At 42.7% G+C, this 24,900-nt stretch overlaps 1 protein-coding gene across 6 annotated transcripts; it reads right to left on the bottom strand.

Annotated features, from left to right (window-relative positions):
• Window positions 1-6,615: 6,615 nt before the first annotated feature.
• On the bottom strand, window positions 6,616-22,798 carry LOC101423403 (zinc finger protein 252-like). Of its 6 annotated transcripts, none has more exons than XM_071208095.1 (5): window positions 22,728-22,786; window positions 20,040-20,115; window positions 19,542-19,668; window positions 18,338-18,451; window positions 6,616-10,857 (listed from the first exon to the last, which is right to left on the bottom strand). In XM_071208095.1, exons 2-5 carry the CDS (start codon window positions 20,073-20,075, stop codon window positions 8,675-8,677), a joined length of 2,460 nt encoding a protein of 819 aa, XP_071064196.1. In that variant the 5' UTR covers window positions 20,076-20,115; window positions 22,728-22,786; the 3' UTR covers window positions 6,616-8,674. The 6 variants fall into 6 exon arrangements, with proteins under 6 accessions (XP_071064196.1, XP_058132216.1, XP_071064194.1 ...); XM_058276233.1 differs by having other exon boundaries at window positions 22,581-22,782; XM_071208093.1 differs by having other exon boundaries at window positions 18,338-18,454; window positions 22,728-22,777.
• Window positions 22,799-24,900: the final 2,102 nt, after the last annotated feature.

Genomic DNA, 24,900 nt, shown 5'->3' with positions numbered 1-24,900 from the left:
TGCTGGTATCCCACAGGTTCCTCTGGCTCTGTTCACTTTTCTTCAGTCTTTCTTCTTTCTGCTTCTCAGACTAAATGGTTTCAATTATCTTCAAGTTCACTGATTCTTTCATCTGCCAGCTCCAATTTGATACTCTCTAGGAAATTTTAAATTTCTGTTGACTGTGGTGTTCAACTCTATTTGATTCCTTTTCATAATCTACATCCCTCTCTTGAAATTCTCTTTGTGTTCCTCTATCATTTTTTAAATTTCCTTTACTTATTTTTTCATGTTTTACTTTAGGCCTTTAGGCATATTTAGGATCATTTTTTGAAAATTTTTGTTTGATATATGCCAGGACTGGTCCTCCTCATTGATGGTTTCTAATGCTTTAAGCTTCTCCTGTTTGGGCCTTCACTTCAACTTTCTTTGTGTTGAACAATAGAAGCAGGTGCCTTTTCTTTTTCATTAGTTAATTAGCCCCCATTATTTAATTATTCTTTCAGCCTTTGACCCCACTTTTTCTCTCTAAAAATATTAAAGTCTGTACCCCAACATTTGTTTCCTGGTCTGCATATTTTGTAGGGAGTATGCTTTCAAAATGAGGGTGTTCCTGCTAAGAGGAAGGTTAAATTGGAGCTGCTGGGGTCAGAGACAAATCAGCAAGGGTTGTATCCTTGAAATCTAAGGTAGGGATATGAGGAGAAAGCATGGTTTATGCATCTCCACACAGAAAAGTCAAGAATTTGAGGAGATGGGAAATGGACTTGGCCCAGTGGTTAGGGCATCCGTGTTCTACATGGGAGGTCTGCGGTTCAAACCCCAGGCCTCCTTGATCTGTGTGGAGCTGGCCCATATGCAGTGCTGATGCGCACAAGGAGTGCCGTGCCATGCAGGGGTGTCCCCCGCGTAGGGGAGCCCCACGCGCAAGGAGTGCACCCCGTAAGGAGAGCTGCCCAGCGCGAAAGAAAGTGCGGCCTGCCCAGGAATGGCGCCACACACACAGAGAGCTGACACAACAAGATGACACAACCAAAAGAAACACAGATTCCCGTGCTGCTAACAACAACAGAAGTGGACAAAGAAGACGACACAGCAAATAGGCACAGAGAACAGACAACCAGGGTTGGGGCGGGGGAGGGGAGAAAAATAAATTTTTTTTTTTTTTTAATTTGAGGAGAGACTTTCCTCTTCAGCATCATTTCCTGTTCCTCACATTGGCAATTTCAGAACTTCACAATTCTCAAGGCACAAATCCTCTCACCTCTAAGGTATTACCTACCTTTCTATATCTACTGGAAAGAAAAAGTTATCCTTTGCAAACCTCTTAACTTCATAACTTTCCCCTTTCAAAAACTCATACCTCGGGAACCGACTATGGCTCAATCAACTGGGCTCCTATCTACCATATGGGAGGCCCTGGGTTCACATCCCAGGGCCTCCTGGTGAAGGCAAGCTGGCCCACACCCACAGAAAGCTGATAGCCCCCACCTGCAGAGAGCTGACAGCCTGCGCCTGTGCCTGCAGAGAGTTAACAGTCCAAGCCTGTACCTGTGGAGAGCTGGCACAGCAAGATGATGCACAGACAGCAAGCAAGACGCAAGGAGGGGGATAAATTTAAAATAAAAAAAACAAACAAACTCATACCTGCTATTTTTTTCCCTGTCTCTTGGAGATATTCCTCCCTTCCTCAACTAACTCCTATACCTCTATTCTCTTTTTTGGAGAGTGGGGTATCATTAACATAGCCTAAAATTCATCATTTTAGTGTATACCATTCAGTGGACTTCAGTTTATTCACAATGGTTTGCAACCATCATTACTATCTGTAATAGTCAGCCAAAGGGGTGCTGATGCAAAATACCAGAAATTGGTTGGTTTTTATATAGGGTATTTATTTGGGGTAGGAGCTTACAGATACCAGGCCATAAAGCATAAGTTACTTCCCTCACCAAAGTCTATTTGGAGCAAGATGGCTGCCAATGTCTGCGAGGGTTCAGGCTTCCTGGGTTCCTATGTTCCTGGGGCTTGCTTTACTCTGGCTTCAAGGTTGCTTCCTTCCTGGGGCTGGTTTCTCTTTCCTCTGTGTGCTGACTTCCCAGAACTCCACTTTAAGTCTTCAGCATCAAACTCCAAAATCAAAACTCCAACATTAAAAGCCCTCAACTCTATTCTTTGCCATGCCTTTTATCTGTGAGTCCCCCCCTACCAAGGGGTGGGGACTAGGTGGGGACTCAAAATTCTATCATAACTCAGTCATGCCCAGGTACAGATCCGATTACAAGCATAATGCAATATTTCTTTTTGGAATTCATCAAACTGCTACACTATCTAATTCTAGATCATTTCCATCACATCAAAACTCCATACCCCTTATTAGTCACTCCCAATTACCCCTTCCTGTATCCCCTAGCAACAACTAATCTATTTTCTGTTTCTATGGGTTTGTCTATTCTGGATATTTCATAAAAAATGGAATCATACAATGTATAGCCTTTTTTTGTCTGACTTCTTTCACTTTGGCATATGTTTTCAAAATTCATCCATACTGAAGCATGTATCAGTCCTTCATTCCTTCTTATGGTTGAATAATATTCCATCATATGAATGTAACACATTCTCTTTAAATCAGCTTACCAGTTGATGGACACTTGGATGTTGTTTCCACTTTTTGGCTATTATGGATAATACTGCTATGAACATTCGTGTGCACGTTTTTGTGTGGACAGACATTTTCATTTATCTTGGGTAATACCTAGGAATGAAACTGCTGGGTCATATGTTAACTTTATGTTTAACTTTTTGAGGAACTGCCAAACTGCTTTTCACAGTGGTTGTACTATTTCACATTCCTACACACAATGTATAAGAGTTCCAATTTCTCCACATCCTCACCAACACTTGTTATTGTCCTTTTTTATTATAGTCATCACACACAATGGGTGTGAAGTGGTACCTTGTGGTTGTTTTGATTTGCTTTCCTCCAATGACCAATGATGTTTGAGCATCTTTTCTTTTTTTTTAAGATTTATTTTATTTCTCTCCCCTTCCCGCCTGTTGTCTGCTCTCTGTGTCCATTCACTGTGTGCTCTTCTGCATCCGCTTGCATTGTCAGGTGGCACTGGGAAACTGCATCTCTTTTTTGTTGTGTCATCTTGCTACATCAGCTCTCTGTGTGTGTGGTGCCACGCCTGGGCAGGCTGCACTTTTTTCATGCAGGGTGGCTCTCCTTGTAGGGTGCACTCCTTGCACATGGGGCTCCACTACAAAGTAACACCCCTGCATAGCACAGCACTCCTTGCGTGTGGCAGCACTGTGTGTTGGCCAGCTTACCACATGGGTCAGGAGTCCCTGGGTATCGAACCCTGAACTCCTATATGGTAGGTAGATGCTCTATCAGTTAAGCTACATCTGCTTTCCTGAGCATCTTTTCATGTGCTTGTTGGCTTTGGAGAAATGTCTATTCAAGTCCTTTGCCCATTTTTCACTTCAGTTATTTGTCTCTTTTTTTTTTTTTTGTTAGGTTGTAAGAGTTCTTTTATATTATGGACATTAGACCCTTATCAGATATTTGATTGGCAAATATTTTCTCCTATTCTGTAAGATGTCTTTCATTTTCTTGACAGTGTTCTTTGAAGCACAAGAGTTTTTAACATGTAAAGTCTGATTTCTCTAGTGTTTCTTCCTTTGGTTGCTCATGCTTTTAGTGTTGTATCTAAAAATCCAGGGCAAGGTCACACAGATTTATACCTATGGTTTTTCACAGAGTTTTATCATTTTAACCTATATTTATGTCTTTAATCTATTTTCAGTTAAATTTTGTATACAGTGTTAGTTCGGGGTCCAAATTTATGTGTGCCATGGCCATGAAGGCAAAGCTACTCCCTCTCCATACGTACCTTATTGTATCCCTGTATCTAACATTAATGTTTGACAAAATGTGAAATGAATTAATTCTCTGCGTGGAATCACCAATCAATAAGGCTTGTCTGCTATTCTCCCAAGTGTGCAGAGGGCTGGGGAAGGAAGCCTGAGCTCAAAACTCCAACTCAGTTAATGAAGGCTAGAGGTCATGGTAATTGCTTCTCCTCAATTGCTGCCTACTATATGCCAAACTTGTTCCTTAGCACCCAAATTCTCACTACAGTTCCAAGAGGAATATATGATTTTTCTCACTATAATGCTGATTTTCATTCAGTAGCTATTATTTGACATACACAATTTCTTGAAGTCTGTAGCAGTTTGATATTGATGAATTTCAAAAAGAAATTATGGATTATGTTTGTTTTCTGATCTGTACCTGGGCATCATTGAGTTATGATTAGAATGTTGAGTCCCCACCACCAAGGGATGGGGACTCACAGATAAAAGGCATGGTGAAGAAGAGTTAAGCTTTTTTGATGTTGGAGTTTTAATGTTGGAATTTGATGCTGAAGGCTTAAGCTGGAAACCCAGGAAGAGAGGAACCTGAACCCAGAGAAAAGACCCTGGAAGGGAGGAACCCAGGAAGCCTGAACCCTTGCAGACATTAGCAGCCATCTTGCCCCAACATGTGAAAACAGTCTCTGGCAAGGGAAGTAACATATGCTTTATGGCCTGATGTCTGTAAGCTCTTACCCCAAATACATATCCTTTATAAAAACCAACCAATTTCTGGCATTTTGCATCAGCATCCCTTTGGCTTACAAATACAGAATTTGGTACCGAGGAGTGGGGAAGTGCTTTTGCAATTATCAAAATGCTGGAATGGTTTTATAAATAGGTAAGGGGTATTTTTTGGAGGAATTGTGAGATACTTGATGGAAAAGGCCTAGGAAGTTTTGAAGAGACTGTTGATAGCAATATGGATGCTAAAGAGAGTTTTTATGATGCCTTAGAAGTAAATGATGAAACTATTGTTGGAAACTGGAGGAAAGGTGATCGTGTTTTAAAGATGTAGAGAACTTAGCAAGATTAACTCGTGGTGTTTTATGGAAGGCAGAATTTGAAAATGGCGAGCCTGGGCAGTTAGCTGAAGAAATTTCCCAAGTAAACCTGGAGAATGCAGCTTGACTTCTACTTGCAGCTTATAGCAAAATGCTAGATGAGTGAGATATGCTGAAGACTTAAGCTGGAGTCCCAGGAAGTAAGCTCACAGAGGAAAGAGAAGTCAGCCTTAGGAAGAAGGGAACCTTGAGCCAAGAGAAAAACAAGCCCCTGGAATGTAGGAACCCAGGAAGCCTGAACCCTCACAGATGTCGGCAGCCATCTTGCTCCAACATGTAACAATAGACTTTGGTGAGGGAAGTAACTTATGCTTATGGCCTGGTAACTGTAAGCTCCTACCACAAATGAAAATCCTTTATAAAAACCAACCAATTTCTGATATTTTGCATCAGCACCCCTTTGGCTAATACATGCTCCTTTTAAGTATTTACTGTTAAAGTGTAATTTCTGCCCTGCTGAGAAACACTGTGAATATCCAGCCCTTGATTAACGTCCTGAGCACTGCATGTTTTGATCATGCTTTCCCCTTATGTACCCTCCCCATCTACACATAGGCATATATATATATATACTTTTTTGGCTTACTTTTGTAGACATGTAGTATAAGATTTCTCTCACTTTGTGGCAAGTGTGGCTCAAGCCTCAAAAGTACCATGCTCTCCAGCCGCTGCCATAGACAAGGATTTAGGCCATGACTAGGCTTGGTCTCTCCAAGAGAGAGGACTTCCCTCTGGACCACCAAGGGCAAGACCCCACATAAGCCCCCTATTAAACACTTTCACTCACCAAGCTGTACTTGTCCAAGCCTTTCTTCAATCTGACATATCCCTCTGTTGGGTGGGAAGTTGTCATTTTATATATAGCTCCCTGCAATACTTCAAACAAAAGGATTCATTCACCTCAGGAAAAGCCAGCCACTCCCCCTCTTTCAGGTGGAATGTGGCCATTTGGCAATGGATAAATGAGCATAAACCAGAGGCTCCAACCTTGGGATCTTTTTCTCATTTTCCTTCAAGGATCACATATCTAGAATATCTATCAAACCATAATTAAGTAAAATGTACATTTTACCACTTAAAATTAGTCAGATCCATGTACTAGGAAACCCCTGGACTGTAAGGTCCTTTCTGGCTGTGTATAAACTCTTGGTATCTTGGCCTATGGTAGATGCTCAAAAAATTTTCCAAGTGGTAACTCAGAGCACAGCTTTGAAGCCATCCAGTTCCAGCTCTGCCACTTAACAGCCTCTCTGTGCCCCAGTCTCATCTGTGAATAGACAGAAGTATCTATTTCATTAGTTTGATGTGATGAGTAAATGACAAAACACATGCAAAGCATTTGCATTTATCACAGTGCCTGGCACAAGATGAGGTAAAAAGGTTAAGAATCAGAATTTCTGTTCAGCACAGGATAATCAGCATTATCACAATAAATTCACTCTGGTTTAAAAAAAAAAAAGTAAAAGCTATTTATGAAGTAGGGAAGTCTATCACCATAAGAGGTAGAATTTCCAATCAGCTTTTCAAACTTCTGAAACTAGTAAAGATCACTACTACTATTTTGTGGACAAAATAAGGCCTAAGCCACGGGACATGTCAATGCAAGGAGAAAGGATTTGCTAACTCCTGAAAGTTCCTCTAAATAAAGAAGGAAACTGTAATAATTTTTTAATGGAAATACTGAAAAGAGAATGTCCAAATCATGAATCATTATTCATTTTTGCTAACCTGTTATATACCAAGTACCAATCCTTTATAATTTAACCCATATCTTAACCAGTCCTTCTCTTCTGAGGTGTTAGCATGCATGACTTCCAGCATATTCATCAGACTCTATAGCCACTTTTGGTTGCCAGATTTCCATTTAGGGATTCATTTCTACAATGAATGTCCCTCAGATTTTTTTTTAAATTTCTCTCCCCTTCCCCCCCTCCTCCGCCCCAGTTGTCTGTTCTCTGTGTCCATTTGCTGCGTGTTCTTCTTTTGTCCACTTCTGTTGTTATCAGCAGTACAGGAATGTGTCTCTTTGTTGTTGCGTCATCTTGCTGTGTCAGCTCTCCGTGTGTGCAGTGTCACTCCTGGGCAGGCTGAACTTTTGTGCTGGGCAACTCTCCTTATGGGGAGCACTCCTTGCATGTGGGGCTCCCCTACACAGGGGACACCCCTGCATGGCACAGCACTCCTTGCACGCATCAGCACTGCGTGTGGACCAGCTGGGTCAAGGAAGCCCGGGGTTTGAACCACAGACCTCCCATGTGGTAGATGGATGCCCTATCCACTGGGCCAAGTCCACTTCCCCCTCACAGATCATTTTTGATGAATTTCTCATGTATATAATCCTCTTTATTTTGATGTTAACCTTTTTTCTGCCACAAAGAAGCAGGAGAAATACTGTAGAAGTTTCTGCAGAATCTGAGTTTGAAGGGTTCTTAAAGTGAAGGGCAGAGGTATAGCAGGACAAGGGGGCAGCAATTCTGAAAACTGTACTTGGGAGAAAAGAGCTGAGACTTTGATACTTATCATCCCCAAGCAGCTGGTGGGAAAATTAAAGGGCACACTGACTGATTAACACTGTTTCTGAAAAACATTAATACCTCTAAAGCATGTTGACAAGGATTGACAAACTGAGAAATGCCTTCTACAAAATACAAACATATTTACTAAAAGTTGCTTGAGGCCACACCCTACATCTGGAGTCCTCTTCTCTGAGCAGCATGAACTGCACCTCCCTTGCCAGAATCTGCTTGCTGTTAGGCTGAGAGGAAACTTGGAGGTCAGTATAGATGCTACAATCCCTAATCTCTCCTGTAGAAACTGATATTAAACATAAGAACCTTGGTTTTAAGAACAGAACCTATACAGTGTTCCATGTCACTATATGTCTACTTTGTGCCTATTTTTCCCCAAATTCACAAGGGTTTATCTTTTCCCAAATTATTAGAAAATCCACTTTACATGTGTTGCCCTCTTAACAGGTTCTCAACAGTGTGAATGTATACATGCCTCATACTCATTCTTTAACAAATTTTCACTCATTTCCAAGGTTTCTATGCTGTGTGAATTATCTGATACTGAAAGGGATAATTTTTTGGTTAAAGGTAACATATCCTTCACAATAGAACAGGAACACTTTAAAGACACCCAAACAAAAAATTAATTAAAAACAAAAACCTAGTTCCATCACACTTGAAAGTTCAAGGATCTCCAGTTACTTTTCATGAAGCTTATAAAAAAATTATAAAAAGAGAAGGCAAGTAAAAGGTCAAATGAATTGCCTAACTTCACCTTGAGTTTTGCTGATATAAAAACAGCCAAATAATTATATTTAAATGGCACTTGTTTAAATACAAGCAGAGGACTATCCTTGGAATCTGAGGCAAGGCATATACCCTGGAACGTTTACCGCATAATTTGGTAATTATACCTTACTTAGAAGCTCACTGGGAAATGGTTAAATCTCTTAAGAGCTGAACCTCCAAAATGAGTCATAAAGTGATTTTCTCCTCAGTATGACTGATAATGTAAAGCAGTGAATAGTTTATCAAATAAAGCAAATTACTCTCCCCAGCAAACTTCATGATGTTTATTAAAAGCTGGCTGTGCGCTAGAGTTCCCCACACTTATTACATGTATAGGCTTGCTCTCTTATGTGAATTTTATGAATTTTCTCACGGCTAGTAAGATTTATTCTCTGAGTTTTTCCACATTCATTAATGAATTCTCTGGTGCCGAATAAGATGAGAGCTCTGCCGGAAGAATTTTCCACATTCAATGCATTCATAGGGTTTCTCTCCAGTGTGAATTCTCTTGTGTTGAATAAGAGATAAGCGGGCACTGAAGGATTTTTCACATTCATTGCACATGTAAGGTTTCTCTCCAGTGTGAATTCTCTGATGCTGAATAAACTGTGAATGCTGACTGAAAGCCTTGCCACACTCATGACATTCATAAGGTTTCTCACCAGTGTGAATTCTGTGATGCTGAATGAGAGAGGAGCGAACATTGAAGGCTTTCCCACAATCACTACACTCGTAGGGATTCTCCCCAGTGTGAATTCTTCGATGGCGGATAAGGTGTGCACTCTGGCTGAAAGCTTTCCCACAGTCACTACACTCATAGGGTTTCTCTCCATTATGCGTTCTCTCATGTTTCATTAGGGTAGACATTTGTCCAAAAGTTTTCCCACACTCATTACATTCATAAGGTTTCTCCCCAGTATGACTCCTCTGGTGCTGAATAAGGTGTGAGCCTTGGCTAAAGGCCTTCCCACATTTGTGACACTCATAGGGTTTCTCTCCATTATGTACTCTCTGATGTTCAACAAGGGAAGAAAGCAAACTGAAGGCTTTATCACATTCATTACATTCATAGGGCTTCTCGCCATTGTGTGTTCTCTGATGGCGAATAAGATTAAAACTCTGACTGAAAGCTTTTCCACACTCATTACACTTATAGGGTTTTTCTCCAGTGTGAATTCGTTGATGCTGAATAAGATGTCCTTTTTGACTGAAGGTTTTCCCACACTCATCACATCCATAAGGCTTCTCTCCTGTGTGAATTCTCTGATGCTGAATAAGAGAAAGTCGAGCACTGAATGGCTTTCCACACTCATTGCAGGTATAAGGCTTCTCTCCAGTATGAATTCTCTTATGCTGAATAACTTGTGAATGTTGGCTGAAGGATTTCCCACATTCATTACACCTATAGGGTTTCTCTCCAGTGTGAATTCTCTGATGGACGGTAAGTGTTCGGTTCAGGCTAAAGGATTTTCCACATTCATTACATTCATAGGGTTTTTCTCCTGTATGAATTCTTTGATGTTGAATGAGAGATAATCGTGCACTGAAAGCTTTGCCACACTCAATACAGTCATAAGTTTTCTCTCCAGAATGAATTCTTTGATGCTGAACAAGATGTGACTGTCTATTGAAGGCTTTCCCACATTCTGTACACTTGTATGGTTTTTCTCTACTATGAATTCTCTGATGATGAATCAGATTAGAACTATGGCTAAAAGCTTTCCCACACTGATTACACTCATGAGGTTTTTCCCTAGTATGAATTTTAAGATGCTGTATGTAAGATGAGCGTGTACTGAAAGCTTTCCCACATCTGCTACACTCATAGGGTTTTAATCCAGTGTGAGTTTTACAATGCTGAATAAAGTATAAATGAGCACTGAAAGTTTTTCCACATTCATCACATTTGTGAGGTTTCTCACCAATGTGAATGCTCTGATGTTTGCTAAGGATACAGCGCCGACTGAAAGTTTCCCCACATTCATTACACTCATATGGCTTCTCTCCAGTATGAGTTCTATAATGCTGAAGACGATTTCTGTTCTGGTTGAAAATCTTTCCACATTCAGTGCAGTCAAAGGGTTTCTCTGGACTGTTAATCCTTTGATTCACACTAAGAACTGAACTCTGTCTGGGTACTTTCACAAAAACATCTGTCAGACAAGCTCTTTCTTCTAGATGTAAGCTTTGGAGGTTAATGGGATCTTTACTTTGTTGAACGTTTTCTATACATGAAGCACTCTGATGGAGATTTTCCCCTCCAGTCACTCTAAGATGTTTTATAGGGTTCGAGTTTGTAGTGCAGTTTTCCCCAACTACAATCAATTTTTGGCCTTGAATTTCTAAGAGGGTTTTCACATGTGTCACTGTCACTGGTCTGAAACTTTGCTTCTGAGAGAAGGATCTCTTAACTTCTTCCACTGGAAATTTTCCCCAGTAATTCTTAAATTTTCCCTCAGTTTTACTCAACCTTTCAAAATCAGATTCCTTGGAAATATTCCTTATATATTCTAATTGTTCTCTGTGTAATTTCATTTCTTCAGAAATTTTCTGCTTTGGAGTTGATTCCTCTTTTTCAGTCTTGGAATTATAACCTGAAAGAATGAAGATAAAACAAGTCACTTCTGATTTTTTTAATGGGAGAATAAGAGCACAAGCAGGAAAATCTATTTGAAACAAGTGTCACCTGGATTCTCAGATGCCAAAACAGATACATATCTCACTGGAAAGTAGAGAGGGAAGAGAGGAAGGGGAGAGAGAAGCACAGAATCAAAGCAATGAAAGCTGTTGTGGGAAGGAAGGGAAAGAGGGAAGGAGGGAGGAAGGGAGAAAGCCCAAGGTCAAAGGCTTACATCTACACATACAGTAACCAGACACAGATGGAGCAGATACAGCAGGGCTAATTTGAGGGAAAAGAGCTCTCAGGGAGGTGAAGAAGTTGATCAGAAAGAAGGGAGTGGAGGTTTGGCAGACATCACCTTGGCTATTCATGTCACAACTACATACTCTATAAACAAGGTAGGTTTGTGTGACTGACACATAAGTATCCAAACACTTGTTGAGAAATAAATGACAAATGGCTCATGATGAATGAAGTGTGTAACTGAGTAATAGATGATGGGAAAAATGAGTTGATCTGGACAACTTTGTTTCTCAGGAGCAAATTGGGAAAAATAAAAATAGAAACACAGAAGCAACCTACTCATTCAAATAGCAAGGAAACACAAGGCAGAAAAGCCAAATGTATGCAACAGTCTCACCCAATACACTCCCAGTGAATAAAAATGCCTGGAAATTTATGAAAAACACCATATATCTGGATTCTGAGAGACCTAAAGGAAGGAAGTTTAAAAAAAAAAAGTAGCATGGATACAAAGATTGTGGGAAGGATAATCTAGGCCAGAATAATGAGAGGGAAGCCCTGATTTAAGATACCATGAAAGCACAATGGACTCTCCCTTTAAGATTTATTTATCCCCCTTCCCCCACTCCTCACTCCCGTTATTTGCACTCACTGTGTGCTTGTTGTGTGCTGTGTCTGCTCTCTTCTTTTTAGGAGGCACCGGGAACCCAACTTGGGACCTCTCATGTGGGAGGGAGGTGCCCAATTGCTTGAGTCACCTCCACTCCCTGCTTATGTCTCTCACTGTGTTTTCTTGCTTTGTCTCCTCACTGCGTCATCTTGTTGTGTAAGTTCGCCATGCCAGCCCATCGCATCAGCTCACTGTCTTACTCATCTTCTTTAGGAGGCACTGGGAACCAAACCCAGGACCTCCCGTGTGGTAGGCAGATGCCCAACTATTTGAGCCACATCTGCTTCCCATCCCTTTTTTAATAGTGGTTATTATTAGAGCTGGAACAGGATGCTACTTTCAGATGGTCTAGCCAGATCAGAGCCTGAGCTGAAAAATGTTAATTGTATTAGGCTATCCATATACATATATATACAATTGTTTTAGGTCTAAAATTGGACTAAGTAAAAGACTTCAGTGAGCTATTCTCATTACTTCAAAGGAGTTTCTTTTATTATCCAAAGTAGGAAAGGGGGAAAAAATGAATAATTCACTCTAGAAACCTAGAAGCAGCCTAAAGAGGCTGGTCTGTGTATTAGTCAGGGTTTTCCAGAGAATTGCACCTATATATTAAGAGATTTATTATAGGAATTGGCTCACACAAGCCACACAATAGGGCAGGACACAAATTGGAAACTCAGTGAAGGTGAAGTTGAATTCTCCAGCAGAAGCTGCAAGTTGGGAACTCCCATGGAGGTGACAATGCACCTCCCATGTAGGTGACCAGGAGATGCTGGCTATCTGGAGTAGACATGGAAATACTTCTTTCTCACTGCTAAAATTATCAGCTCTCCCTTTAAGTCCTTCACTGATTGCCTGAGGAGACTTCTCTCATTGTCAAAGATAATCTCCTTTGTTGACTGTAGATGCAATCAGCCACAGATGCAATCAACTGACAAATGATTTAAATCCACAAAATACTTTCACAGTAACAATCACGCTAGTGCTTGCTTGACCAAACCACTAGACTCCATAACCAGCCAAGTTGACACATGAAAACTACCATCACATTCTAAATGGATAAATCTCCTGAATTTCTGTGGCTTCTGTTTGGACATTTGAAGAGTTAGTGTCCTTAAGGATTAAGGACTATAGTCTGAAAAGATGATCCTAATTAAAAGGTACACTTTTCCAAATAGGAAAGAAAATAAAGAATGTAAACAAAATGGGAAGTCACAGAACAGAGTGACTGGCAAGTCAAGAAGAAATGTCTCTCACTAAAGTACGAAGACAAATATTGTTAGTAATGTTGCACCTGAAGGCAATCTAGGATCCAGCACACTAAGAGGGAATGGGTCACTGTCATCTCTTCCCTGGCTTACAGTGACAGAACTACAGGTGTTTTAACCACTAACAGCATTACTTAACCAGACCCCTTTTGAGAACTCAAGATTTTTCCATCTCTTAATGTAGGGAAAGATGCATAAGAAACTTTAAATAGGTATAGCTTTGTTTTAAGACCTTGAAAATATAAAACTTCATTTATTTCAGTAAAAAAAGAACTGCCAAGAGAAAGTATAATGTCTTCCTAAGAAGTAAGCATTGAAAGCACATCCATGATCATTTCACCATAGGAACAGGTCATCAAGATATGAAAAATGTTCCAAGGAGGCATAACAGCAACCTGATACAATACTCATCCAAGATTCTCTTGACTTCAAAGAGCTTTCCAGTGACCTGCCTGTTTCCTCTTCAAGCGATCATCACCCACCATGTTACTAAACCTCTTGAGATATTAGTCTACTCACCACCATTTTCTCACAACATTGTAACACATGATCTCTACAAAGTGTATTTCTATCCCCATTCTTCTAATACTCATCTTCCTCAAACGGCCTGTAACATTTGATACAAATCTCTTGACAGTCCACCAGAGCCCCTTAAATGTTGGATACTGGCCACAACCTATCCAGGTGATCCCATGGCTTCAACTAACACCCTAAGCCAAACACCTCCACACTTAAAACTCTAGATGGGTTCTCTCTCATGAGATGCAGAAACACACTGCCCTTGATAACCTACAAACATATCAAATTCTACATGGCCAAAACTGAACTCATGACCTCCCCTGAAACTTTTTTTACCCTTCCAATATTTCCTATCACAATATATGGTTGAGCAAGAAAGGATTAACTCATTACGCCTGGGTGGTGCAAATCTTGCACATTACAAAAAAAGGCCCGTTTTCAAAAACTTTTATCTTCTGGGAGATAATCTGAGTCCTTAGAATACTATGCCTTATAAGATTGGTTTTATATGTTTGAGGCCTAGGGCCAGCTTTAATTATAGAAAATGCCTGAGACCTTTTTTTATGCCTGAGACCTTGGGTCAAGCTTTACCAGTTTACCAGATATTTTTATTCTAATAATGTGACTTATGTTGAATACCTATTTTGGCTGGTTTTGGGGGTGGGGTGGGGGATGGACTAGAGTCTGAGTAGCTGAAGTCAGTCATGTGGACACTTCATTCCTACATGACTAACCCCCATAAAAACCCTGGACATCAAACGTCACTGGATGACAACCCTTCACATGTACTGTCACACATCATTGCTGGAAGAATTAAGCAAGTCCCATGTGACTCCACTAGGAAGGGACACCTGAGAGCTTGTGTCCAATTTCTCCTGGACTTTGCCCCATGCAACTTTTCCCTTTGCTGATTTTAACCTGCAGTCTTTCAATGTTACAAAACATCCCCATGAGTATAATAGCTTTTCTGAATCCCATGAGTCCTTCTTGCTCATCTAGCCCAAGCACAGTCTTGGGGACCCTAACATAGCTGCTATCAGAAGTAGGATTCACTAAAATGACCCTCACCCAGTGAAACATGCTAAAAACATTGTTTAAAAAAGGAAGGATGAGAAAGCAGGAGTTGAAAAATCTTTGATGTATGGATAACTACCAAGTTACCCATGATATAAGACCAGCAGCTGAGCTATGATCAGTTAGTTACTGAAGGTAAAAGCTACCAATGGATTTTAAAAATCATAGCCCCAACTCCTGAGGAGTTGGCTCACTGGATACCTAAGGAAAAACAAAGTAAAGAGAAACAAGCTAAATACATAACCCCCTGGTTACTGTCACCTGCCATAGCTAAAATGAAAGCAAAGGACACTGTTGGGGCAGATCTTGGTACTGCTCTGAGTCAGTACTTGCCACTACCAAAGGAAAAACTTATACTGGAACAACAGTCAGCACCTCTTTCATGACTTCTGGTCAGCAAGAACGCAGTCCAGGTGGCAGGGGTTAAAGCAGAAACCAAGAAACTACTGAAAACAGGGAATATATATAAAGGAGTTATCTCATTTTATGGATAAATAACATCAGCTTCCTGACAAATCTTTACTAAAACAGATTGTGAGACTGACTAACTTAAGAGCAGTCCCCTTGGTTTTGAATGCCGTGGAATGTCTGCATTCTGCAAGATGCATGCCTACTGCTAAACAATCACAGAAGGCTATACATTATCCAAACACACAGGAGGTTTTTCCTCAGGGAACAGCTAGCTTGGTGGACTGGATAAAAGTCACTGTAAAGTTTGTTTACCCTGAAAAGAGGAACTGTCTTTCCCACCCTTAAATGCCAGGCAGAACACCCCAAATGACGCCAATGACGCATATGCAAGCCAAGCTGGACTGCCTTTATGATAATTGGGATGCTCCCTACACTTAATATGCCCCTTACCAGGTCATGGTTAATGCTGTGACAAAGAGGACTTCTTTTGCATGGGTATCCCATATTATCTTACAGCTGCAAAATCAAATGGTCTAGAAATTGTATCAGATTTGTTGTTTCTTCTTATGGGTTGTACAGATGTTAAGAAAATTAGAGAATGGCGGGGGGAGGGCGGCTGGAAATGGGGGTTATTTAAGGGATTCATCCAAGCAGGATAGAAATTTTTAAATAGTTATTAAGAAAAGGGATGAATAAAGCAGACATTGATGGAGTTCAAAACTAGTGTGCTAATGCAGTACTACTGGACCAATGGGGACCCCTGGTCCCTCAACAGTAAGGGGGCCAGTGGCAGTTTGATATTGTTTATGAACTCCAAAAATAGATACTGGATTATGTTTTTAAACTGATCTGTCCCTCTGAGCGTATTAGATTATATTAAATTCAGAAGTTTCACTTTTACTTGATTAACTAATGATTGAGGTTTTCATTAGGCCATACCCGCAGGCTGTTGAGTCCCCGCACCTTTGGTGGGTGGGGACTTATAGAGAAACCACACTGCAGAGAATGGAGTTTGGTTTTTTGAGCTGGAGCTTGGGAAGTAAACATACAGAACAACACAGAATAGAAACAGCTCTACAGACACAGTTAAGGCCCCAGGAAGAAAGATGAGCCATATGTCTGATTTTCTACAGCTGATTTTGTGGAGAGACACAAGCCTGAGTCCTTGGGAGAGAGCCTGATGGCCTACAGCTGATATTGGAAGAAGCTGGGACCACAGAGCCTTCAGAGGAAGAGGAAGCCTGAACGTTGGCAGTCACCTTGCTCCACCTGACACGTGGCAACAGACTTTGGTGAGGGAAGTAACTTATGCTCTAGGGCCTGGAAACTGTAAGCTTCTACCCCAAATAAATACCCTTTTTTTATTAATAAAAGCCAATAGATTTCTGGTATTTTAGCTGTCCTAAACAAACTTGCTATATCTACCATAGTTTTCAAGAATTTTAAAAGCCAGAAGGCAAAGATGACAATGAGAAAATTGACCTTAACATACCCAGAGCAGCAGTCCAGCAAACTAATCAGGATGAAGAATGACAAAGGAGCAGAGTCTCTTGGTTCAAGTCCCAGCTGGGGACCCAAGACTATATGCACATATATGGGTAAAATGGGCAGGGGGTATAAAGGAAACTTTTCTAGAACTCCTGACATAAGAATCCAAAGCACTATGATTCTAAAATCTGCTGGTAAAGTCCTATTGGGGGCTGCAGTATGATTGTAAGGATATAAGGATACAATGGCTGATGGGATTAAGGTGAAAGTTTGGATGAAACACTATCACATAAAGGACATTTCTGTGTGACAGGATTTGGGGTAATATATCATTCTCATCTTTATACTTCTTTACATTGCTCAGTTTTGTTTTATTAAACTAATACACATTCACTGCATAAAAATTTAACTATTTTTTTAAATTAACTATTATTAAAAACAAATCCCATGACTTTCTATTCCCCTTGAAATAAGAATGAAATCTGATGAAGCCTGCCAGCCCTTGCCTGACTGGCCCGGCTTACTTCTTATTTAACACTCTTTGGCTCTGTTCAGGTCTCTCTTCCCCAGCACATCACTGACGCCAAGAGATGTGAGGACAGTACCTATCTTGTTCACCTATCTTGTTCATGCGTTGTGCCTAGTCAAGTGCCTGGCACATCATAAGTATTCAAATATACTGTATGTCCAGCTGGCCAGCCCCATTCTTGACAAACCTTCCTGCCTGGGCTTCCTTTTCCCTCCAAGGGACACTTCCTTCCTGCTTATACAATTCTTGCTTCTATCTCCTTCTCAGGGTCCTCTTCCTGCCTAGCATGAAGCCAAATACCTGCTCCATCCCAAGTCTCCTCTTCAGACAAGGGAGCCAAAACCCAGAACACCGTGGTGCCATTCGAAGGAGGAAAGCACATGAACGTCCCTGCGAATGGACGGAAGGACAAACTACACACTGGACTCAGGTGGCATGGAAGAAAGAACACAGATTCTAAAGCAAAACAGCCCTGGATCATAACTTAGCTGTTCCCCAACTACGTGTTACTAAGTTTCCTAACCTGTGGAAAAGGGAAAATAATTCCATGAAGTTTTTCATCCTTGCAGATTATTTGAGGATCAGATGTAACTCACACAAAAGACCTACAAGTCTATCATAGACCCTGAGCCCTCAATAAATGGTAATTGGAAGTTGCATCACAGGCCATTAGCAATTTTCTGGGAGAAAAAGAGTTTCGTAGTACAGGTGAGGACTATGCTTAGCTGTAAACTCTGTTCACATGCTCAGATCCTTCCCTACACTGTACGGTAGTTTGTGGAAGAAGGAAAAAACCCTGTAATGTCTTTTTCTCCAAGGCCCAGAATTAGCCTGGGACATTCCAAGTGCTCAATAATGAATATTGGCATGAATGAGCAACTCAGCAGGAGGCAGTCTTTCTGAGTGCAGTCTCCAAGCAGCCAGGGCTGAAGAGCTGGTCACAAAGCCCTAAAGAGTGGGTAACATGGGAGTTAGGGGACTGGGAGACCACCAGGGCAGAGATCCAGCTTCCAGGGGAAGATACCTGAGCTTTTTCAGGGGTTGAAAGAGGGTTTTCTAGGGTAAACATGAACCCATTTATGATACAGAATAGGGGTCATTCATAGCAAGAAAAGAGGATAGACAGAAGATGAATAAAGAAGGTGACAAAAGATCTGGTTCAGCGCTTACAGGGAAAGGGTCTGCCTGAGGAAGGTGGCAGCATCTGTCAGCAGAGGAAGAAAAGAAGGGAGGAGGGTTCCTGCAGTTTTACCTTCACTCCTGTGCTTCCAGATCCTGTTCCCTTCAGCTCTAGGTGAGTGTGGGGTCCATGGCTCTTTCCCATGCTCCAGTCTGGAAATGATGTCAGGTTTGGAACCTTGAAGTCCTGCTCCAGAGAGAGGAAAAAAAGAGATGAGGACTCATCCCAGGGCTGAGGGCAGCACCTCTATGCCAGCCATGACCTCCCTGCCACCTCGTCTCCAAACTCGGGACAGACTCATGACTCTGCCCAAGCTGCATTATAGTCAAAACCCATCTCTTCTGGGACTGTGAATAAGGAACAGAGTTTGGGGTCTGAACATATCACAGTATTAGATTCATGCTACAGATGTTGATGCCCAACGGTGGTGCCTGGGAAGCAGCACATTCTGGTATAAGGAAGATGGGTCTCTGAAACCAAATGTATTCAACTCCCAGTTCTACCACTGACTGCCTGTTTTGAGCTACGAAAGTGATATTTTTCAGCCTCAGGTTCATCTATAAACTGTGTATCCTTTCACCAACATGCAAGATATATAAAGATTAACTCGGGTGCTATGAATCTACTCAATATGAATATGAATATGCTCAATGAGGGAAACGGACTTTGGCCCAGTGGTTAGGGCGTCCGTCTACCATATGGGAGGTCCGTGGTTCAAACCCCGGGCCTCCTTGACCCGTGTGGAGCTGGCCCATGCGCAGCGCTGATGCGCGCAAGGAGTGCCCTGCCACGCAAGGGTGTCCCCCGCGTGGGGGAGTCCCCACGCGCAAGGAGTGCGCCCGTGAGGAGAGCCGCCCAGCGTGAAAAGAAAGAGCAGCCTGCCCAGGAATGGCGCCGCCCACACTTCCTGTGCCGCTGACGACAACAGAAGCGGACAAAGAAACAAAAACAGACAAAGAAACAAGACGCAACAAATAGACACCAAGAACAGACAACCAGGGGAGGGGGGGGAATTAAATAAATAAATAAATCTTTAAAAAAAAAAAAAAAAAAATATGCTCAATGAATGATATTTTCCTCCAGACTTCCCAGAAAAAAAATCAGGGAGGCTCCCAGCAGCACCTGTCCCCTCCTCTGCACAGAATAGGCCTGCCTGATACCAGGGTTAGAACCGCCCATCTCTGGGCCTAGGGGGCAGGAGCTGCTGAGCCCAAGCCCAGTCAAGCCTCAGTCCCCAGGGCTGTCCAGGGAGCTGAGTCCTGGAAAGGGGCCTTACCCAGAGAGACCAGGTTCCCGTAGGTCTCCAGCATCACGTCCCTGTAGAGGCCCCGCTGTGCAGGGCCCAGACGGCCCCACTCCTCCCGGGAGAGGAGCACAGCCACATCTTCGAAGGAAATCAAGACCTGAAATGACAAGATCCTGCTGGAACCCTGGGGTCAGGCCCAGGTGAGGTCCTGAAAAGAGGGGAGGTACTAGGCTCAGGATGGGTAAAAAATCCTTCTAAACACCCATACTGAATTATGTTTTCCCCACTAGAGAGCTGACTCATTTTTGTATGTCTCTCATCCTAACCTGTATTCTAACCAGTCCAGGGACTGAGAAAATACAGTGGGGAGCACATGTTCTAGGGAAATGAACTCAGGGGCTAAGGACACTGGAGGAGACAGGGAGCTATCTCCCCTCAGGGACCAGCCCTCCAGAGGGATCCATGGAAGAGTCCAGCCAAGGAAAAGTCCAGCCATGGCAGTGCTGGGTCTCCATGATGACCACTCACCTGGGGCCCAACAGGTAGGAGCTGCTTGACTGCCATTGCTGGGTCTCTTGAGCTTGTCCCAAGGTGGCAGGCAAAGCTGCAGAAGAAGAATGTGATGGGGCCTGACCGACCTACTCCTTCAGCCTCCCCAAGACTTCCAAGCCCAGACCTCAAAAAGTCTATGTTAGCAAAGACCAAGTTTCAAGTTGCCTGAAAACCCCAGAAAGGGTAGATGGGGTAAGCACTCCAGTGGTCTCTGAGACCATATCTCATTCCCATCCCCACACTGAGGCCTCCCAGCATCCCAAGGCTGCAGTATGAAAGCCAGGTCCCTGCAGCACACCCTGACTGGGGAGACAATGGGCTACATCTCTCAGCCCCACCTATTCTGTGGGTACATAGCTGAAGATGAGCAAACCAGGCTCCTGTTCAAAGGCAGTACACAGGCAATCAGAGACAGACAGACATGGTCTGTGTCAGGTGATATGAAAGGCTAAAAAGAATAAAGCAAAAAAGAAAAAGAAAAAAGAAAGAATAAAGCAGCCTAAGGGAAGCAATTGATAGTTAGGAGTTATTTTACACAGGATAGCCAGGGAAAGAGTGTCTGATGAAGTGACATCGAAACTGAGATCTGGACAGAGGGTAGGAACCATATGGATATCAGGGAAAGAAATGTTCCAGGCAGGGGAAGATACTGCTGCAAAGGCCCCGAGGTACAAGCCTACTGGCATGTTCAAGGAAAGGCAAGGAGACCAGGAAAGGAGGGTAGGGTGCGTTAAGTGCTCCAGAAACACCCTGAAATGAGAAGCATCTGCAAGATCTGAGCAGAGTGCTATGACCTGATATAAGTGGCTTTGCTGTTTGCTGTTGTGATTGCTGTTGTGAGAACAGGCTGCAAGGGGGTGGTAAGGGAAGAAGCAGGAAAATCAGTTCAAAGTCTTTAGCAATAATCCAGCTAAAGATGAGAGCCTTAGACCAGAGGGATGGTGGTAGAGGTGATGAGAAGTGGTCAGATTCTGATGTATTTCGAAGGTACCACTAATACGATTTGCTGGTGAATTAGATGTGAGGTAAGATGCCAAGATTTTTGGTCTGAGCAACTTAAATGGAATTTCCGCTTATTCAGAAGGATAAGACTACAGGAGTATTTCTAAAGGGTAAAATTAAGAGTTGTTTTCTAACATTAGATTTAAGTTGTCCTTTAAACTTATAAGCAGAGAGCCAGAGAATTTGGATATACAGATTCAAAATTCAGGAGAGAGACTGGGCTGGCTGAATATGCATTGGGAGTTGTCAATACACAGGGGACATTTAAAAGTATGGATTTAGTTTTATTTTAGGGCTGGCAGGTGACACTCTTGAGATGTTACTCCCAGGAAAATCTTCCCAAATGGCCTCTGCAGACACAGTCAGTGGTCCCTCACCTCAGCCCCCTCCCTGCAAACCCCTTAGTTCAAGTGGAAATGTCCCATTCCCGTAAACCAGCACCCCTGGCCCTAGAGATCACCACAAGGCTCAGTTCTAGTCAATGAGACATAAGAGAAGTTTGTCAAAAAGCTTCCAGGAAAGACCTTTCCTCCTTGATGATGAAAAAGAAACAAGGCTCAGGGAGAAGAGCTCCTTGTTCCCCTATCTGTAATGACCACGAGGGTAAGAGAACTTCAGAGACACATTCTAGACCCTGGCATCCTGGAACAAACCTTAGAACAGCCCTATCTGTACTGTCTTCATCACTTAAGCCACTATTGATGGGTCTTCTCTGGCAGCTGAACCCAAGCCTACTGATGCATAGTCCAGTCAACTCGTTTCCCCTGGGCCTTCAGGCTCCAGCTGAAACACACCTGGGACACAGGCAGCCTCCATGCCTCCAACCAGGGCTTGCCTTTGACTTACTCCCGCTGTGTATCACAAGTGCTTCTTTCTAACGCACTCTACCCACTTCCAGATTCACCTGGAAGGCAGAACACTACTGTGATAAGCCTCTGCACTCCAATAAAATTGAATTCCAATCTGGGCTACACCGCCTACTGATGCAGAGGTCTCAGGTGAGTGACCCGAGTATCTCCACAGACCATAAAATGAGAATAAAATCACCATCTACTTTAAGTGGCCATTTTGGGAAATGAGAGATTGTGTATAAACGGCTTAGCATATTCTTTGTAAACTGCAAACAAAAATGACTCTTAGCTGTTAATAAATCTATAGCACGCCTAACTGAAAGAACAAATGCCTAAATGAATGCTGGACTTGTTCTAGAGCTGGGATGGAATCTCCTGCAATCGAGGTGCCTCACTGCGAAGGTCTCTCACAATTCTATCCTTTCACTTAACCCATTCCTGCTTAATGGAAAACGCATTTCTGTCTTCCAAGAAAAACGTTATTTGGTTCATTTCCCCGGAAAATGCCCAAACTTCTCTGTGAGTCCTTCCTAATTAACCCAGCTACCCCGCCTCAGAGCTCCCTGGCGAAGCGTGGACCACCTCACAATGCGAAGATTCCACGCCCTGCTGGAAGAGCCGTGGGCTGGGCCTCGCATCGCCCTAGCCCCTGTCCGACCCTCACCCGACACAAAGTGGGCGCTCCAGCCCCGGCGGCCGCCCTTGGCGCGTCCTCCCAGGGCCGTCGAGGGCATTCGGCACCGTTCCCGCCCGCCGCTGTGCCGTTCCGGCACCCACGCTACAGGAGGCAACCGCGGGCGGGGACTCAAACCTGCTCAGCTCCGTGCGGCGCGGTGGCGCCGGGACCCCGAGGTGCCCGGCCGGAAATGCCCCTCTGAACTTCCGCCCCGCCCTCCAACTCGTCGCCCAATCGGATCGCCGGGTTCCTCGGGCCGCTCGTGGCGGCTGCGGGGACTCTATGCTCCGGCCGCCGCTTCTACCCGAGGTTGGGTGTCAGTGCCCCGACCCGACGGCGCCAGAGGGAGGGCGCCCACGCAGAGTTCCGCCAGCTGGCCTGCGGCCCGGGAGAGCGGAGAGGCGGCAGGGGGCCCAGGACCCGGCGGCAGATCCTCTCCGGGACGGACCCCGCTCTCCCTGTCCTAGGACATCTCGCCTCGAGTGTCCTCCCCTCTCGGACAACAGCTCTTTTTTCCTCCAGTTGCAGTAATATAAAGCTAAAACTTGAGCTACCGCCTTGCTACATACCTAGCACTGATATACACGTTTTACAAGTATTAAGTAATTTATTCCTCACAGAACCCCACAAGAGGAGTCCTATAATTAACCCCGTTAGGAATGAAGAATCCGAGGCACTGAGATGTTAAATTACTGACCTGGGTGGAGCTGGAGTGTGAAAACCAAGCCGCCCAGGGCCTGGTCCCTGAGATGGACCCTGATGCTCCAACTCCCTCCAGCCGCCTCCGCTTTCCTCCAACGCCGCGGAACTGTCTCTGCAGAACCCGTACCTGCCAGCAGAGCAGGGCTGTGTGTAGCAGGGAGGAACGGAGTGTGGGTCAGAGGTAAAATGGGGTGAGCGAAGAAATCAGGTGAGACCTAAGTAGGAAGGAAATATGAACCAGGTGAAGGCTAACCTACCGAGAGTATGGTGTGATGACGAGAAAAGTCAATGAAGAAATTGGAGGAAGAACTCAAAAGAGCGGAAAGGAAGGAAGGCAGCCTGTCTTCACCTGGCCAGGTGGAACATTGAGGTTTCAGAAGATAAGCAGTGTGAGGACTGTAAGGATAAACACCAATTTTTTTTTTTTTTTTTTTTTAATTTCCTCTCCTGCCCAAAGGGAGAGAGACACCTTTCTCTCCCCTTTCTTGGAGCATTTTCTTTAGTGGTTGCCCTAGAGTTTGTTAATCTAACAGAAGTTCACTTTCAAGTAATACTACTATTCTGCTTCACAAGTAGTGCGGGTACCTAGTAACAGTATATGCAATTCCTCCCTCCCAATTCCTAGTAACATTGGTGTCATACACTCCATTTATCCATAAGCTATAATCATCCAATAAAGTATCTGTTAGATAAGAATAAGAAAAATAAAATATTCTATTTTACTTTCATTCCTTCTCTGATCTTCCTTTCTTTATGTAGATGCAGTTTCAGACCCTATCATTTTCCTTCTCCTTTAGCATTTGGAGCAAGGCAATTCAATTTACCATAAATTCCCTCAAATATTGTTTGTCTGACTAAAAGTTTAATCCATCACTTTTTAAAAACCTTTTATTTTGAAATACTTTCCAATTTACATAAGTTATAAAAATAACACAAAACTCATACAGACAACTCCAACATGCTCCTATCCGCCCAGTTAGACAGATGCACCAATTTTAACTTTTTGCCATATTTGCCATATCATTCTATCACTCCATCTACCTGTTTATACATCTATCAGTCTGAAATATTTTAAAGTAAATTCTAAACAAAATACTTCTGTGTGTCCCTAAAAGAAAAAAAAGTACTGTTTCCCACCAAACCACAGTACAAGGTAATAATTCCTTAATTTCTAATCCCTGCTTTGTATTCAAATGTCTCCAAAAAGTCTGGTCTGTTTGAAGCACAAATCCAGCAAGGATCCCACATTGCATTTGGTTGTTATGACTCCTTGATCTCTTTTAATTTAAGTCAGTCCCCCTTTTATAACCGTATACTAATAAAAATTTTCAAACATGCAGAAAACTTGAAAGTGTTGTAAAGTGAATATACCACACCTGTCACCTAGAGTCTATGATTGTTAATATTGTTTTCTATTTGCTTTACTGTATATCTATCCACTCATCCTTAATTTTTTTTCTTATTTACAAATTAAGTAATTTTTAATAATTCATTTTCAGTTGTGGTAAAATATATATAAAATAAAAATGTCAACCATTTTAAGTGAACAATCTTTTGCTTTAAATACATTGATAATACTAATTAATTTTCACAACTATTTCCACAC

The sequence above is a fragment of the Dasypus novemcinctus genome, chromosome 14 (assembly GCF_030445035.2).
Source record: "Dasypus novemcinctus isolate mDasNov1 chromosome 14, mDasNov1.1.hap2, whole genome shotgun sequence".
Taxonomy (NCBI): domain Eukaryota; kingdom Metazoa; phylum Chordata; class Mammalia; order Cingulata; family Dasypodidae; genus Dasypus; species Dasypus novemcinctus.
The sequence above is the reverse complement of the archived record's forward strand: the minus strand, read 5'-3'. Positions and strand labels throughout refer to the sequence as shown.